The sequence below is a fragment of the Podarcis tiliguerta genome (genome assembly GCF_965153285.1).
Source record: "Podarcis tiliguerta genome assembly, chromosome: 4".
Classification (NCBI taxonomy): Eukaryota; Metazoa; Chordata; class Lepidosauria; order Squamata; family Lacertidae; genus Podarcis; species Podarcis tiliguerta.
Genome location: NC_139537.1, coordinates 39,024,382 through 39,041,749, shown reverse-complemented (window position 1 = coordinate 39,041,749; position 17,368 = coordinate 39,024,382). Strand labels below are relative to the sequence as shown.

Here is a 17,368-nt window from a genome sequence, read left to right as displayed (position 1 = left end):
CTAAGTTATTCCAGGTAAGCTTGACAATTATTCAGGGTAAGCTTGACATGACCTAAATCTAGTTTAAGAGCCTTAAAAGGGGAGTGAGGAGACAATTGTGTGAAGACTTGTATTTTTGTACCAAATTAAAGGGGCATATAAAACAATAGCTAAAGTCTACCTTTGATATCAAGAACCAGTTGGTCACTGAGGTATGAGCTGATGGTCCCATCTCTGTTGAGCAGCCACTTCTGTCTTGCCTTCCCATGCTCTACCCACAATGCGACTTTAGCTCCAGGAACATCTCTGCCTCCAATGACATCAAGGCAAGCATCATTAACCTAGATAAATTGGGGGAAAGAATTTGTTCATTGCCTTGGTGGACTCTAATATTTACTTATTTCTAACAGAGGTATGCCCTATAGAAAAGTACAGTAGCAGGAATATAGTCTCCAGCAACAAGAAGGCTGGATCCATCATACCACCAAAATAAACAACTGATTCACCGAGTAAAGGGTATCACTGTTTTTAGTAGGCAGTTTAAAGCACGGTATGAAGAGTAAAAAACGACTGGTGCAACAGGCCAAAGTTCATTGTTAGGCATGCGTATGCTCTATAGCAGGGGTTGGGAACCTGCAGTCCTCCAGATGTTGCTGGACTCCTAACGCCCACCATGTTGACTGGGGCAGAGGAACATGGGTCTCCAGCAACATCTGGAAATCATCTGGTTCCCCATCCCTGTTCTACAGACACAGGTCTATCTGTGACTAGTTGTATTAAGGCAATTGGAATTAAATGGTGCCTAGGACCTGGAGCAGATTCTAAGCGTTGAACAAACGGAGACAGTGATCTCAGTGCTATCAAATTCAACATACGTAGCTGAGGACAATTGCCAAGAAGGAAACTTTTAAAAAAGGAGGGGATTACGGCAGGTTTGGCCTAACCATAAAGCAAAATGTAGCAATTGCATCTTTAGTAGTGTGCTTGCTAGAAGGCATGGTTTTCCTTATTCAATTTTGTTTTTTGCAGATGCATGATAAAGGTGGTCTGAGAAGTCTGGTACAAATTAGCACACTCCAATGATAAAACACACACTAAAGTAACCTTTTAGAGAGGTTCTTCTCCGAGGGAGACATTCATGCAAGGAAATGTATCACATGCAGAGCTAATGCATTTGAACTTGAAAATGATACAGGAGTCAAAATAATTGTTCTCCCATGAAGGCTGCTATTAAAAAAACCAAAACCCTTATTTTTCTGACACAGTGTGCTGTTTGCTTTTAAAATACATTACCTCATTTCACCCTGAAAAGTTTGCAGTTTCAAAGCCTTATTCGTATGAATTAGAAACATTAATTTGTGGATGCAATGGAAACTTGAATTTGGAACCTGGGCTGTTGAAGAAGCAAGCTATGGACTTGTGAGAGGGAAAAGGCAGGAAGGGTTAGCTAGCATTCCTAAGCACCTAAAGTGTTTCCACTGCCCATCACATTGCCCTGGTGCCTACTTGCACAGAAGAAGAAATGGCTGGGCTTTATAAACAGACAAAATTGAGGATGATGACATTGCCGTTTCAGCTGCTAGCAAAGTACCTTGGACTTGAGAAGTCCAGAACAGTAGCGCCAGAACTGAGTAGTCTTGCCATTTAATGGGGAAAGACATAATGATGCAGCTCTTGCATCCGTTAGATTCCCAGCAACTGTCAGGTATTTGTCTAGGGATCGGTTCTTTATTCTGAAGTACGCTGCTGGCTGAAACAGAAAAGAATAATTACCACACACTTCAGGGACAGGTATGTATCTCTGTTATAAATCTGCACAAATACATTTTTCCTTCTGATGTAAACATACAACCTCTGTTTGCATACTGCATGCATAAAAATGGTAATGTACTTCCACAACTAAATGAATACTAGAATTGGACATGGTTTAGGTTCCATTCAGCAGAAAAGAACTCCCTACCTTTGCCGAATGTAGGATCAACATTTTAAAAAGATGCATGTATTCTGTGAGAAGAAACAGACATTGTAACTGGTACCTGCTTTACAGGACGAAGGGAGCCAATTACTTTCCAGCCACTAAACTGAGTCCAGTTCGAAATCTTGCTGGGTTCAAGGAGACGTTGCTTCCCTAAGAAACTGCATCCTTCATATGCTATCCATCTAGTTCAAAATAGAATGTGAATTAACTATGTTAATGCGGTAAAATTTCATCCAGACAAAAATATGCAGTAAAGTGTTTTTAACTGAAAATATACTCATGCTTCGCACGATCGCATTATACTAGATGTTGAGTTGTAAGCCATTAAGGCTTCAATTCTATGCACATCTTAGGGAAGCCTACTTACAAATAGACAGGTACAAGGTTGGACCCAAACATTTGATTTGTGAGGAAAGACAGCAAGCAGCCTTTGCCAACTTCAACTATAATGAAACAGAGACCAAACTACCATGTCAGATGTTCACAAAGGAGTATCGCCCTCCCATTCAGATAGGATTCTGGTTATTTTAACAGCTCTGGGCAGCAAGTTGGCATTTCCCCAGAGATCTTTCTAACATGTCTCCCTATCACAGGGGAAGGAAAAGGGAATGGGCAGAAGAAATTCAAATCAACTTTAATTTCAGTTCTAATTCAATCCTAAAAAAAATCCCCCCAGAATTCTAAGTGAAAATCTCTTTTAGTTGTTTCAGCCTAGCATATGCTCAGCAGACCTTTGCTTTCTTCTTCATGGAACACTCCCCCTTTCCATCATTTAAAAATACCTTGGATGAGTAATGTGGCATTGTAGCCTATATTTGTAACTTCTAAGGGTATTTTCAAGGCAGAATATTGCCTTATGTTGTTTAAAGAGCGACATTTATTTTACAACAGACATTGCATCATAGTTGTTGGAAACCTGAAATTTATTATATAGCAGGTTTTCATTTTTCTCCTCCTCTACCTATTCTAAAAGAAGGCTGGCTGTGTGTTTCCTGTTTTGCAAGTTAAATGCTTTTATCTAAGACAGCCATTCTTGCATTTTTTGCTTGTTCTGTCCTGCTTGAAACATGTTAGCAAATAATTCTTCTGATCTTCACTTCTGCCATTACAAAATGAAGTGCTGCAAGACTAAACATTTCACTACATATATGCACATTTACTGTGTGTGTATCCCCAAAAAGCACTTGGATGAATACAGTATTCCATGCAACTCCTTCTTATGGAAATACTAGATGACGCTCAACAGTGTCATCCTGCTTGTGCAATGTTAGGACTTCTACTCTGTAGAATAAAGTGATACTTACAGCCCACTTTTTACCCACACAGACTGGGTAAGAAAATGAAGATCCTTATTCAGAATTGAACTGACTGCTTCTTGCAAGTGCAGCTCTCTGCCTTCGCAATTCTCCAAAGCGAAAAGGCTGATCAAAGGCTCGGCAAAAACCTACAGAAAAGAGAAAAGCTGGTAACATCTGCACAGCAAATGCCGCTGTGAAGGTAGTTCCCCATTTCGCTAGTGTCTCTACTTGCAAGGTGACAACTCCCTCCAGGGACAGGTATCACTGCACATTTGGCTTCTGAACAAATCAAGTTAAGGAACATTGCAAATTGTTAGAAGCCAGCAGCGAGGCTTAATAGAGTGGCAGAACAACTGCATTTGGGGCCCCAGAACTCATGGTGGCCAGGGCTTAAGGTGGGGGAGGGGGCAGGTGGGGAAACTACCTTTTTGCTATGCCAGGTCCAGACAAGTACAGCAGAGAAGCCTAGATTTGGCTGGACAAGCTTAGGACACAGCACATCCTTGGTTGGTGTAGTTCTATCCCTTCCCTGGCCTCTGAAACACTGGGTTTTTTTTTGGGGGGGGGATATGCTGTCTACTGCCAGCGGTAGCTTCCACCCACCCCATGGTTTACATGAACACAGTCAGGAATTCCATAGTGGCAGAGCCCTGAACCCCCACTAGAGCTCAAAACATGAACATCTTCAACTTATTCAAACTGTGTCCATGATTGCTGGATCATTTTAAGGCTAGCAGAGAAAAAGGATTTGAAAAATCTGAAAGTAGAAGATAGCCAAACAATGGCACAGCCTAGAGAAGGCCTCCTCAACTTTGGCCCTCCAGATGTTTTGAGACTATAATTCCCATCATCCCTGACCACTGGTCCTGCTAGCTAGGGATCATGGGAGTTGTAGGCCAAAAACATCTGGAGGGCCAAAGTTGAGGAAGCCTGGCCTAGAGGATCAGTTTTCAAAATTGTTGGTAAACTTGGATGAACAACAACATTGTCAGCAACAACAGAGATTGTGGAACAGTCCTAGGCACACCTACCTAGGAGTAACCCCCACTGAACATCATGAGTGGAATTGTCAAACAATTAGGGTTGGCAATTTTTAAACTGGCCATTGTTTCTGCACTTTCAACTCCTAATTGATTAGCACTCATTAGGAGGTACCAGCTCTGAGTGCTCACTCGAAGGACAGATTCTGAATCTGAGGCTCCAATACTTTGGCCACCTCATGAGAAGAGAAGACTCCCTGGAAAAGACCCTGATGTTGGGAAAGATGGAGGGCACAAGGAGAAGGGGATGACAGAGGACAAGATGGATGGACAGTGTTCTCGAAGCTACCAACATGAGTTTGACCAAACTGCGGGAGGCAGTGGAAGACAGGAGTGCCTGGTGTGCTCTGGGCCATAGGGTCACAAAGAGTCGGACACGACTAAACAACAACAACAACAATCATTTCTATCCCATGAAAAGCTTCTCCTGCTAATCTCTGCTCATTACACTTCTGTCAAAGGCACAAGAGCAGCTCTGGCCATTATTTTCTGCTCAGGTGACAGTTCCACAGATAACATTCTATTTAACTCTGACCTACATGACAGACTTTCATAGAATCAAAGAATTATGGAGTTGGACCATACAGTCTTCTTCAAACTATCCTTTTATTTTTCCCCAGTGCAACTATATTAAGGACTGAGAAATTGTCAGAGCTATATCAACAGTTGTTAATGTGGCAGCTTCTAGTAATTATGAATATGTAAGCTTAATATCACATATCTTTTGTTATATCATTTTGTGTTTACTGTCAATCCTAGCCAGATTTAAAATAAAATAAAAATCCAACTAAAACAACTAAAAAAAGTGAAGTGACCTTAGATTCTGTTGGCAACACAAGCCAAATAAAAGCTGGTTGTACTGATAATCAATTAATCAGCACTTCATAAAATAAACAAACAGCCATCAGAGATGGGCTAAGTATACTTCTGAATACTAGTTGCTAGGGCTCATGAATGGGAGAGGGCTATTGGACTTATGCCCTGGTTATGGGCTTCTCTTGTCCACTGAGGGAACAGGACACTGTACTAGAGAAGCCTTCGGACTGCTCCAGCCTTCGGACTGCTCCAACTGGACTCTTCATATGGGATGAGCAACATTACAGTCGTACCTTGGTTTTCAAATGCCTTGGGAGTCAAACGTTCTGGCTCTCGAACAATCGAAAACCGGAAGTGACCTTGCCGGCACCCAGAAGCTTGGGGCGCACTGAGCTCCGCACGCCCCAAGCTTCGGGATTGGCGCTGCGCTCCGCTAGCCCTGGGAAAGCCGCGCGGCTCTCCCACGGCTAGCGGAGACCTTGCCGGCACCCAGAAGCTTGGGGCGAGCTGAGCTCCGCACGCCCCAAGCTTCGGGATTAGCGAAGAGCTCTGCTAGCTGTGGGAAAGCTGTGCGGCGCTGCGCGGCTCTCCCACGGCTAGCGGAGACCTTGCCGGCACCCAGAAGCTTGGGGCGCGCTGAGCTCAGCACGCCCCAAGCTTCGGGATTGGCGCTGCGCTCCGCTAGCCCTGGGAGAGCCGCGCGGCTCTCCCACGGCTAGTGGAGACCTTGCCGGCACCCAGAAGCTTGGGGCGCGCTGAGCTCCGCACGCCCCAAGCTTCGGGATTGGCGCTGCGCTCCGCTAGCCCTGGGAGAGCCGCGCGGCTCTCCCACGGCTAGTGGAGACCTTGCCGGCACCCAGAAGCTTGGGGCGCGCTGAGCTCAGCACGCCCCAAGCTTCGGGATTGGCGCTGCGCTCCGCTAGCCCTGGGAGAGCCGCGCGGCTCTCCCACGGCTAGTGGAGACCTTGCCGGCACCCAGAAGCTTGGGGCGCGCTGAGCTCCGCACGCCCCAAGCTTCGGGATTGGCGCTGCGCTCCGCTAGCCCTGGGAGAGCCGCGCGGCTCTTCCAGGGCTAGCGGAGACCTTGCCGGCACCCAGAAGCTTGGGGCGTGCTGAGCTCCGCACGCCCCAAGCTTCGGGATTGGCGCTGCGCTCCGCTAGCCCTGGGAAAGCCGCGCGGCTCTCCCACGGCTAGCGGAGACCTTGCCGGCACCCAGAAGCTTGGGGCGCACTGAGCTCCGCACGCCCCAAGCTTCGGGATTGGCGCTGCGCTCCGCTAGCCCTGGGAAAGCCGCGCGGCTCTCCCACGGCTAGCGGAGACCTTGCCGGCACCCAGAAGCTTGGGGCGCACTGAGCTCTGCATGCCCCAAGCTTCGGGATTAGCACAGCGCACCTGGGGGGGAAATAAAATTTTTTCCCTTTATTTCCCCCCCAAAAAACTAGGTGCGTCCTATGGGCCGGTGCGTCCTATGGGGCGAAAAATACGGTAGTCTACTTGAGGCAATTTAGACATACTATGGGCAACATGGGACGCGGGTGGCGCTGTGGGTTAAAGCCTCAGCGCCTAGGGCTTGCCGATCGAAAGGTCGGCGGTTCGAAGCCCCACGGCGGGGTGCGCTCCCGTTGTTCGGTCCCAGCGCCTGCCAACCTAGCAGTTCGAAAGCACTCTCGGGAGCAAGTAGATAAATAGGGACCGCTTACTAGCGGGAAGGTAAACAGCGTTTCCGTGTGCGGCTCTGGCTCACCAGAGCAGCGATGTCACACTGGCCACGTGACCCAGAAGCGTCTTCGGACAGCGCTGGCCCCCGGCCTCTTTGAGTGAGATGGGCGCACAACCCTAGAGTCTGTCAAGACTGGCCCGTACGGGCAGGGGTACCTTTACGGGCAACTTAACCTATAAAAACTTCAGTTATGCCCTAACCTGAAGGTTTAGAAACTGCTCGAGTCAGGTAACATATATCATTGCCTGTGATTATGGCAGGGAAATAATAAACCTGGTATATATTTGCTGCTACCCACTTTGCATTTGTCACCAATTAACACATCATTTCCCCATTAAACAAGGCTGCACTCCTAACCCCAATGACTGAAGAGTAAGCCCCACTGAATTCAGTAGGATTGACTGATTAGACATAAATTAGGATTATGGTGTCAGTCACAAGAATCTTGCAGCACCACACCAGTGTAGCTATTGCTGTATCATATGCTAATCCTGTTCTTGCTATTATGGATTGCTTGGTAAGCTGCAGAACTTTTTTTCTGTCAGAAATCGGAGTGGGGGGGGGACCTGGCAACCTTTCAACAAATTAAAAAGGTAAAGGGACCTCTGACCATTAGGTCCAGTCGTGGCCGACCATGGGATTGCGGCGCTCATCTCGCTTTATTGGCTTAGTCATGTGGCCAGCATGACTAAGCCACTTCCGGTGAACCAGAGCAGCACACGAAAACGCCGTTTACCTTCCCACTGGAGCGGTACCTATTTATCTACTTGCACTCTGATGTGCTTTCGAACTGCTAGGTTGGCAGGAACAGGGACCGAGCAACAGGAACTCACCCTGTCACGGGGATTCGAACCGCTGACCTTCTGATCAGCAACTCCTAGGCTCTGTGGTTTAACCCACAGAAATTACACTGGCACAAATTATAGGCTGGAGATCATTTGTTTAAATCCAAACAAATATTTCATTAGATGGTTGCTTCCTGCCTGCACTGCTGCTACTGCTCCAAATGCAGGACAACTGAGCCACCTCAACATGCAGTTGGCATGTAAATAAAATTAGAGGGGAAACCCCTGTCAATTACCCATATTACCACTTTCTTCTGACAGAGACATGAAACTGGGACAGGACCATTGTCAGCACAATGCAGGAGGCCTGGTAGGACTCACGACAAACAATGCCTGCCTGTGCACTAGACTTTACCCTTAAAAAAGTATCCCCCTGCCACCGCGCCAAACAAAGTACTATTCAGTAAGTTACTTTTTTCTCTCTCATATCTGTGTGCATATGCAGCCCAACTCTTCAATTTCTCTGCAAGATGCTATTTTCCCTGAATTTGAATTACAGGGAATTTAATAGGCTTCCCTGGAGTATGGCTGGCTATGAAACAGACCTTTTAAATACAGATCTTACATATTCAAGAGGCTTAAGGGACTTGACTGCAGCTGCTGGACAACCACAGGAAGTAAGGTCAGGGTAGAGGTCTTCTTCCAGCACACACTGATCCTCAGCAGTTTCCCCCTGGTAATGCAGTAACCAACTAGAAGGATAAATCCAAGAAAAGGTCAGCTGTCGTAATAGGTTATTATGTTTTTCTCCAAATAAAATATCAACAGAATCTGTCAACACACACTGATTTCATTCGAGGGACTTACAACTAAAGACAAAAGTCTGGTGGTATATAAACAGAAAATAAATGCATACAACATAAATTTGATACTAGCGGTCATGAAATTAGGGGCCTATTTCTAAGCATGGCACAAATCTGACTGTAGGCTTTAGCAACTAAATAAGTTAACAGCTCAAAAGAGACATAATTTTCAAGACAGTTTATAAGCAAATATTATAATTGGAGCATTATCATAATTTTTTTTTGTAAACTGCCTTGAAAATTCTCTCACTTTTAAGGTGTAAATAGATTGTAATTGTTTTCCAAGCTGCTTTAAAAATTGTGAATAGATCAACTCACCATCCCCGAAGAACCTTAAAAGAACAAGGTGTAAATGATGCAAAACCAGCAACTTCTCTTGTAACATCTATACACGATCCCTTGAAATGTGTGCCGCTGAAAGCTTTAAGCTATTAAAAAAAAAAATTTCAACACATAAATGTATAAACTAGAAAACAAATGTATATATTACAATAAGTAGTTGTCACAGAGAAGCAGTGTTTTATCATTCTGAAGTTTTAAAAAGAAAAAGTTGAACTTAAAACATGTTATTTTCCCTATAGCATTATGGCTGATTTGTAACTGATCTGATATTTCTGCTGAGATTGCTGATAACAAGTATGTACTTGTTGATACAACAGTTGCCTGTATGAAAACTATTAGCAATGTTCGTATTTATGGAATACAGCTGCGCAGTATGCAATATAATTTTTCCCAGTTAAATGCAATTAAGGTTAAGCAGCCTAAATCAAGATTTTGGTAGAAAGTGAAGTTTTCTAGTGCACTGCCTAATGGGCAGCAAAAGTATACACCATCCAGTTAGGCCTGGAAGTTGACAAAATGTGGTAGGCTTCCATCACAGGATGTGCTCCAGTAGGGTAGACTAGGAAATGCTAGTCAACTGAGAATGGACTCATTAGTACAACTGAAAAACATTATGTAAGCTTGCTAGAGAGCAAGACAACACAGCTGCTTTGGATGTAAGCATGTAACTTGCTTAACTTGGTAAGGATGCAAAAAATATAATAAAAAAATCTTGGCACCAACCCTTAGGGGCAAAAGAGCAAGAGAAACTGGAAAATCAACCAGCTGGTTGTGCTTTCCCAGGGATTTAAAAAATAGTGGACAATAGTTGAGTTCTCTCCAGTAAAAAGAAGAAAGAGGAAATTGCTTGCAAAAATAAACCCAGGATTAGTTTTATATTAGGAATTACCATTCATGTTTAGTTTTAACTCACTATTGTGTGTGTAATATTTAAATATGAGTTTCCTTCCTTTGAAACAGCCTATTTAGCTTAACTACTGAAAAGCTGCTCTCAGTGGGAGGGGAACTATCCCAGAATACACGGGAGGGGGGCTTCAAAGCCACACCTGCTTCCTCCGGAGGGCAACTTCCATTCACAAAAGGGTAAATCTTGATCTAACCCCAATATCCCACAAAATTAATGGTGCTAATAATTGTGATTTCACAAGAACTTACCCAGTGTTTGGGTTCATGATTTCCTAGTGGCTCCTACAAAAAGCATAAATATATAAAATAGAAATATGAGTATATCATTGAGTATATGAGTATATTATTGAGAAACTGTTGATTCATCATGGAGGCTCAACTTCATTTTCTACTTGCAAAAATGAAATGAGATTCATAGATGCGCTTAATATGTACATGGCATATTCTGTTCTAATTTCCTCCTCTGTAAGGAGATAAGCTGCAGGTACTTGGGAAAGCTTCTTATTCAAACTGTGTGTGTGTGTGTGTGACCAATAAAATACGGATTTTCTGTAAGTCAGTAGCAGAAGATTTTACCACAAGGTTGGCTTTATATGCCCTTGCTGCAGAGTATGCACACTGAATCCCCCCCCCAAACACAACTTATGGATTGACTGCACACTTTTGGGGGGAAGGAAACATAAATTTTATTAAGACCTTTGGCCCAAACAAACTATTCTTTTCTTAAAAATATCCTCATGATAGCACATCTTGACACTACTTAAATTTGATTCCACCTCAGAACGACCTGCAACTACAACAAAAATCAAAGTACGATAGGAAAATTGTAAATAAATTTCAAAACCACCAGAAGTGTGAGTTCTGTGTGTGGTAGATGGAATTCACTATTACATAGTTATACTTGAGCTTTAAAATATTTGTCTCATTGGTTTATGGATTATTACAATAAAGTATTTTTAGCGAATGATACACCATTTCCCACCAAATGTGATAACTCACCAACTTAATTGGACGAATTGACATAATAGTTTCACTAGATCCTCCCCAGTCAAAAAAACATTTATATTTTCCTTTCTCCAATATATATTGTTCTCCACAGAAGTGCTTCTGCTGATAGGCAACCCATCTAGATGTGACAAACAAGAGAATTTCGGAGGTTCACATTCATGAGACAGCTACTCAGATATACTAGTAATTCATATACTGCTCTAAAAGAATTGTCCATTCTTCATTTGTTCATCAAATATGAATTTAAAACAAGCATTTAAAATTTATGTGTTGTGGTTCAATGTTATCTGACACTAGACAGCTTTTCCCAGTTAAGCCTATAAAGCCAAAGGAAAAGACATCATTTCTATTAACCAATTTTAATTATGGGTGAAGCCAAAAAGTTATTTCTATTTGCAATCATATATCACAAGAATGGAAGAAGAGTCTGTTGGATCAGGCCAGCGGCCCATGTAGTTCAGCATCCTGTTTTCACAGTGGCCAGTCAGATAAGGGAAGCCTGAAAGCAGGACCTGAGCATAGCCACATTCTCCCAGTAACTGGCATACAGTGAAGGCAAAACATAGACATTGTGGCAAGTAGCCATTGATATCACTTATAGGTAACTTTATAGGTTAAGCAGAGCATGATAACTAAATGAAGAGAAAAAAAGAAAGATTTGGAATGCAAGCAAGTTACCGTATTTTTCGCTCTATAAGACGCACTTTTCCCCTCCTGAAAAGTAAGGGGAAATGTGTGTGCGTCTTATGGAGCGAATGCAGGCTCCATGGCTTCAGCGAAAGCAACGCTGCGCTCCAGAGGCTTCGCGTTGCTTTCGCTGAAGCCAGGAGAGCAAGAGGGATCGGTGCGCACCAATCCCTCTTGCTCTCCTGGCTTCGCTTCGCTGGAGAGGCGCTGCGCAGCTTTCCCTCTCTGTGCAGCGCCTGTTCAGCGAAGCGGGAGGAGAAACAGAAGGGGATCTGTTTCTCCTGCCGCTTCTCTGAAGGGGCACTGTGCAGAGAGGGAGAGAATATTTTTTTTCTTGTTCTCCTCCTCTAAAACTAGGTGTGTCTTATGGTCGGGTGCATCTTATAGAGCAAAAAATACGGTAATTATTTCTTACTACACAAAGATTTGAAAAAGAACTTACGCTCCACTCTTCACATTAACTGATCTTGTGAGTGAGCCAAATCCAGCCATTTCCAAATCGGGAACTTCTTGATTGGCAATGTCCAACGACTTGCCATTTTCCTCATCCGTTTCAAAAAGCGTTATTGCAGACTCCATGAAGTCCTGGAATTTCAAACCAAAAATTAGGGAGCATTAGATACAACATCCTCTTTCCCCCTTCTTTAAACAACATAAAGCTGTTATTTAATAAATTCTTCAGATATTACATATACATTTAGAGCTGACTTTGTTTTGAAAGAAAGAAGAATCTTTCATCATATCTGGACAGCTGCCACACAACCCTTGACCTGCGGAATTTCCTTGAACAAGTTCCACCTCCATATCTTTCTGTTCATCATCACAATGGCCCTATCCAAAGCTAACATGTATTTCCCTAAGCAGGGTAAATAGTAGTAAATGCAATTATTGTTCCTGAGCAATGAAATGTTAACAGTTCTGTTTCTTAACATACAGCTTGTGTGTTTGGTTTTTCTTTGACATCACTAACATTCTTTTACAGTCTTTTACTGCAGCCAATTGCAAGTTTGCCTCGTTCTTAAATGAAATCAATTATACAGTATGTGAAAGATGAGTGTTTGAATATCTGCAACAATTTTGCCCCTGCTAGAGACCAATGAACTTTATTATTCATGGGGTTCCTCTCCCTTTGCTTGAATTCAGCAGTCACAATTTCAAGACTGTGGTTAGAAAAGAAAAGAAAAATTATGGCACCATTCCAGAGCTACTCACCTGCCAGTTGTACACTAGATGTTACGGATCTAGGTCCAAATGAGTGATGATGGGATTGCAGCCACATTTAACATTACAGAAAAAGAACTGTTATCAACAACCCTGCCACACGGGTGCTTAACTCAAACATCTGAGTCAGGTTCAGCCTAGGAACTTGTCTATTTTCATGCTTTGCAAGAATAATTGGTATGTCAAACTGTCTCCAAAAAGAGTTATGTAGAACACAAATAACACAAACAACTCTCTTACATTACAGCTTTCTCTCATGTTGGAGGAGTAGATATGAGAATACAATTACACCCCAAATCATTTTAGTGACCGTTGGGTCTCAGAAAAATCTATAGTTAAGATACCTGCAGAACTGTTGAATGGAAACAGATTTTCTACAAGGGATGTGGAAGATTTGCTCTAGAATAAATAATTATCACTTAAATAACTATAATTATCACAACCAACCCTCCCGAGCACAAAAGCCCATTCAACTATAAAAATAATGTATCTGTATGTATTCATCTGTATGCCTTCATCTACAATGCCAATGAAAGGGGGTGAGTGGGGGTGAGTTGAAGAAGGAAATAGCCTTGAGGACCAGAAGAAGTACTTACAGCTTGCAAAAATCTGAAAGACAGCAAGACACTGCTCACTCCACCCCAGGATCTCCAGTCTTCAAATTCTCCTTCCTCTAACAAGTATTGCCGGCCTTTATATCGTTCCTTCTCATAGGCAACCCATCTGCAAAACACACAAGGAAAAAACCGGTATAGCAGTTATAAATGAGCTACAAATATATCAACAGTCATTAAGTATTCAACTTTGATATCCATACATACAAAATACCATGTTCTAACAGATATAGTGGCTTCAGCTTTTTCTTAAAAAATAAATAAATTCTGAGAAATAACATTGGTATGCAAAATGATCTATGTATTAATGCATAATGTAACAAAAAGCTCCTGTTTAAAGAATATCAGAGGGTATCCAGGTGAAAAGGAAAGGAAAATCATAATTATAACAAGAAATATGTCAGCTTTCATTCATCAATTTCTGCTTATGTTACTTCTAAAACCACTTTCCTTATATTTTATACTAAGTTTTACATTCTAATATTCAATTAATTTATACCAACCTTTTGATGCATTTTTTTCATATTTACTTTACCATTCCATACTTACTACTTTGTACATAAATATCACATGCCAGATTGCTTGTTCCCATTCATTCAGGAATGGCATATGTTGTAGGGTGGGATTCATTGTTTGCCAGTGGACAGGTCAGGGGCTACTGATCCATTTCCAATCACAATTTGAAAGTGCTGGTACTTACCTATAAAGCACTATATTACTTGGTCCTTGAGGACCTAAAGGCCTGCCACTAAAATCCCCTCAGAGATGCTTCTTGAGGTTCCCCTGCTTTCTGAGCTGAAGTGAGTTAGATGATAATTGTGGAAAGAGCTTTTTTGGCTGTGGTAATCCATCTCTGGAACACTCCCCCTAGTGAGGTCGTCTATATTTTTTATTTACCCAGGCGTTTTCTCTTGTTATGTTGTGGTACCAAATGGTTTATTATCCACTGTTTTAATCACATTCTTAATTTATAAAGTTAAACAGTTTTAATGTAAACATGGTTGTAAACATCTCTGGATTGTAATTTTTCAAAAGATAGTTCACCAAATGTTCTAAATAAACGACACACATGACAAAGTACCGTATTTTTCGCTCTATAACATGCACCAGACCATAACACGGACGTAGTTTTTAGAGGAGGAAAACAAGAAAAAAAATATTCTAAACAAAATAGTGGATATATGATTTTTGTGGTTCATGCTGTGGCCACAGACATGTGATCTGACAGTGAGTTTGGAGTAGCCCAATGCAAAAATCCTGAGGATCCATGTGGATCCATGCTTTGTAACCACGGAGGAGGGAAGGAAGGGGAACCATGGATCCTCTGCTCACGACTGCAGCAGATCCCCCCCGCCACCCACAGGCATTCGCTCCATTACACACAGAGACATTTCCCCTTACTTTCTAGGAGGAAAAAGTGAGTGTTATGGTGCAAAAAATACAGTAAATAGAAATGGGTGGTGACATCAATTTCAATGGAAAATGAATTTGTTAATGTTTACTGTGATGAGTTTCAGGGCACAGGGTTAATTAGGTGAGTTAGGATTTCCTATGCTCGCAGAATAACAGATCAGATGAGGGACTTTGGAGCCTCAGGTAGAACACAGAGAACCTTTGCAAGGAAATTTTAAAAAGGAAACAAAATTGTACTTACATTCCACCAATGACACGTATTGATCCAATTCCCTGGAAATCACCAGCATTTTCAAAAAGGTTTGGAAAACAATCAGTATTTTCAGAAAGCTCTTTATGCCATCCTCCAAAGTATGGGGTCTCATATATTATCATCTGCAGAATGTGAAATAGTCGATCCTTTAAAATACATTTCTGATATCCAGGTCTATGTTCTGTATAGTCTATGAAATTATCCTTACTTATCCAGTTTCAATCATTTGATGCTTTTTTCACCCCAGGTACCTTAATTGTGGTACATCTGCTCTGTATGTGTTCCGTTATGGAACACAATGATCTGAAGCGCCATGAATTAATCTGAGTTGAACTTGTGTATGAATAGCTGGACCAGGGATCAAACTGAATGATTAGTGATCTGTTCCAACTCTATGGCTTTCATCCAGAGATCTCAAAAACAGAATTCTGTGCATACTGGAGGAATACACTTTTTGCCATTCCCCCCCTCTCCCTGGTTGCTTCCTGTGCTTTATGAAATTTTGGGCCCCTCTAGAATCGGGTGGAAGATGGTGCAAGAACTGCAGAGGGAAAGGAAGAAAACCTATCTCAACTGGGAGCCTCTACTAGCTCACTGTCACATCTGTCACCACCCCAAAATGCTGGTGGACTTCTAAAAAAATTGATGTGGAAAAGCAGAGAACTGTACTTAAGACTGAAAAACTGAGAGAAATCAAAATTGGCAGATTCAGCCATTCCTAGTTGGGAGTTATTTTCAGTAAAGAGCAGGAAGGTACAAACTTCCACCCTGAGTGGAGTGGGAGAGCACCTCTAGATTCAACCCCATAGTTCTAAGAAGGGAATAGCAAAGTTAGGCATAAGTGACATCCCTTAAGTTCTAGGATTCTATGATCTTGAAGGCCTTTAAAAACAGATTAGTTTACTGTTGCCAGGATCCATATTTACCTTAATGTTTGTAGGCATCTGAACCTTCAGGCCACCCTATAGTGTAAAACAAAATAAATGGTCAGGTATGTAAAATCCGAATGCATGTTTCAGTTCCATTAGTTCTATGTAAATATGAGTAAGTGCTATTGGAAACTGCCCTCAAAATTTGCTGAAGGATGGTGTATAATCCCTTTATATAAACAAACAAATAAAAAAATATTAATTAGAGCTTCTCCATGCTCAGAGTGAATAAAACCTTTTTTATTCCTCTGTTGATATCATCAACATGCCTTTTAAAAGGGCACTAAATATTGATTCCAAAATATGAAACACATTTATGAGTGCTTGATTGTTCCAGAAGAATTAGGAATTCTTCAACATGCGGATATGAAGAAAGACAGTATTCACATGGCCTGAACATCTTTACTTCCTGCAAAAGGGACTCCTATCTTTGGCAGGTTTTGAGGGGAGATGGCTGCTGACAGTAGCAAAAATGTTCACGGGGCATATAAAGAGTTAGATTTCTATGAATCCAAAACCAACTTTATACATATCTAATTTCATTCATACAACAGCAATTTCATTTTTGGAAACTTCGTGGGAATGTTAAGAACAGATTATATCCCACTCCACCTATCATCACATCCAATAAAGGCAAACATAGGCTATTATGATCCTTTATAGTACAGATGTTTGCAGTAACTACTAGGTACTAGAATCTTATTTTCTTTTAAAATGATTAATCTGAATAAATACTTTATGAGTCTATTCTAATCTAGTTCTGATCATTTTAGGAGCACCAGGCAAACAGAATGCCTTATGTCAAGTCTAATCTAGAGGCTAATTCTTTGCTTATTTCAAGACTCAGAAGATGGTGTACTGAATCAGATCTGTGCCCTGGCTGATCTCAGACATGGAGTAGATTCTGATTTAGATGCATGATTGTTGCAGAAGAGGATGGATTGGTGTATAATCGGTTGAAAAACTATTACTGCCTCACCATTTTCAACGGATGAAGAGATTTTACATCAGCTGCTGAAATTTCACATGGGCTGTGGTTTTCTTCCAAAACCATCACCTCTCCTTTGTAATTAATGTCTGAATAGGCAAGCCATCTATTAGAGTGAGGAGAAAGTGGCTGATTAACCCAATTAAAGTAATCAACAGTGCTGATTCATGTGCAGTTTAATTAATAAAAAATGAACCTTTGATCTGATCCAGCAGAATTATCTAGCCCAGCATTCTGTCTCCAGCAATGGCTAGTCAGATGCCTCTGGGAAGCCCATAAGAAAAGCATGAAGCAAAACAACACTCATCCTGTTGCTTAATTCAGGAGGTGTATTGCCCCTGAACACATTGGATAATGCCCAATGCCCTATTTTGACTACTAGCATCAGAAAATAATTACATAATGAGAGAGCTGGAAGGGACTGTAAATGCCATCCAGTCTAACTCCCTTTCAATGCAGGAGGTTCACTAGTACAGAATCCCATAAAGGTTCCCATCCAGCCTCTGCTTAAAAACCACTTCCTGGAA

At 41.9% G+C, this 17,368-nt stretch overlaps 1 protein-coding gene across 3 annotated transcripts in view; it reads right to left on the bottom strand.

Moving 5' to 3' along the window:
- The window catches only part of CRYBG3 (crystallin beta-gamma domain containing 3), a 61,788-nt gene that overhangs the window by 4,589 nt on the left and 39,831 nt on the right, over positions 1-17,368 (bottom strand). The window contains exons 9-21 of one of the 3 annotated variants that reach the window (XR_014510569.1): positions 16,833-16,947; positions 15,851-15,886; positions 14,913-15,046; positions 13,241-13,367; positions 11,866-12,008; positions 10,728-10,854; positions 9,978-10,010; positions 8,799-8,908; positions 8,223-8,369; positions 3,262-3,401; positions 2,016-2,139; positions 1,571-1,729; positions 161-320 (exon numbers count right to left, since the gene is read on the bottom strand). Coding sequence is in view for 2 of the 3 variants with exons in the window: in XM_083438198.1 (XP_083294324.1) it covers positions 161-320; positions 1,571-1,729; positions 2,016-2,139; positions 3,262-3,401; positions 8,243-8,369; positions 8,799-8,908; positions 9,978-10,010; positions 10,728-10,854; positions 11,866-12,008; positions 13,241-13,367; positions 14,913-15,046; positions 15,851-15,886; positions 16,833-16,947 (1,535 nt within the window). In the remaining variant the exon portion in view is untranslated. Of the gene's footprint in view, positions 1-160; positions 321-1,570; positions 1,730-2,015; positions 2,140-3,261; positions 3,402-8,222; positions 8,370-8,798; positions 8,909-9,977; positions 10,011-10,727; positions 11,426-11,838; positions 12,009-13,240; positions 13,368-14,912; positions 15,047-15,850; positions 15,887-16,832; positions 16,948-17,368 lie in introns of those variants that run through there. The other 2 variants (XM_083438198.1, XM_083438199.1) reach the window with 2 other exon arrangements.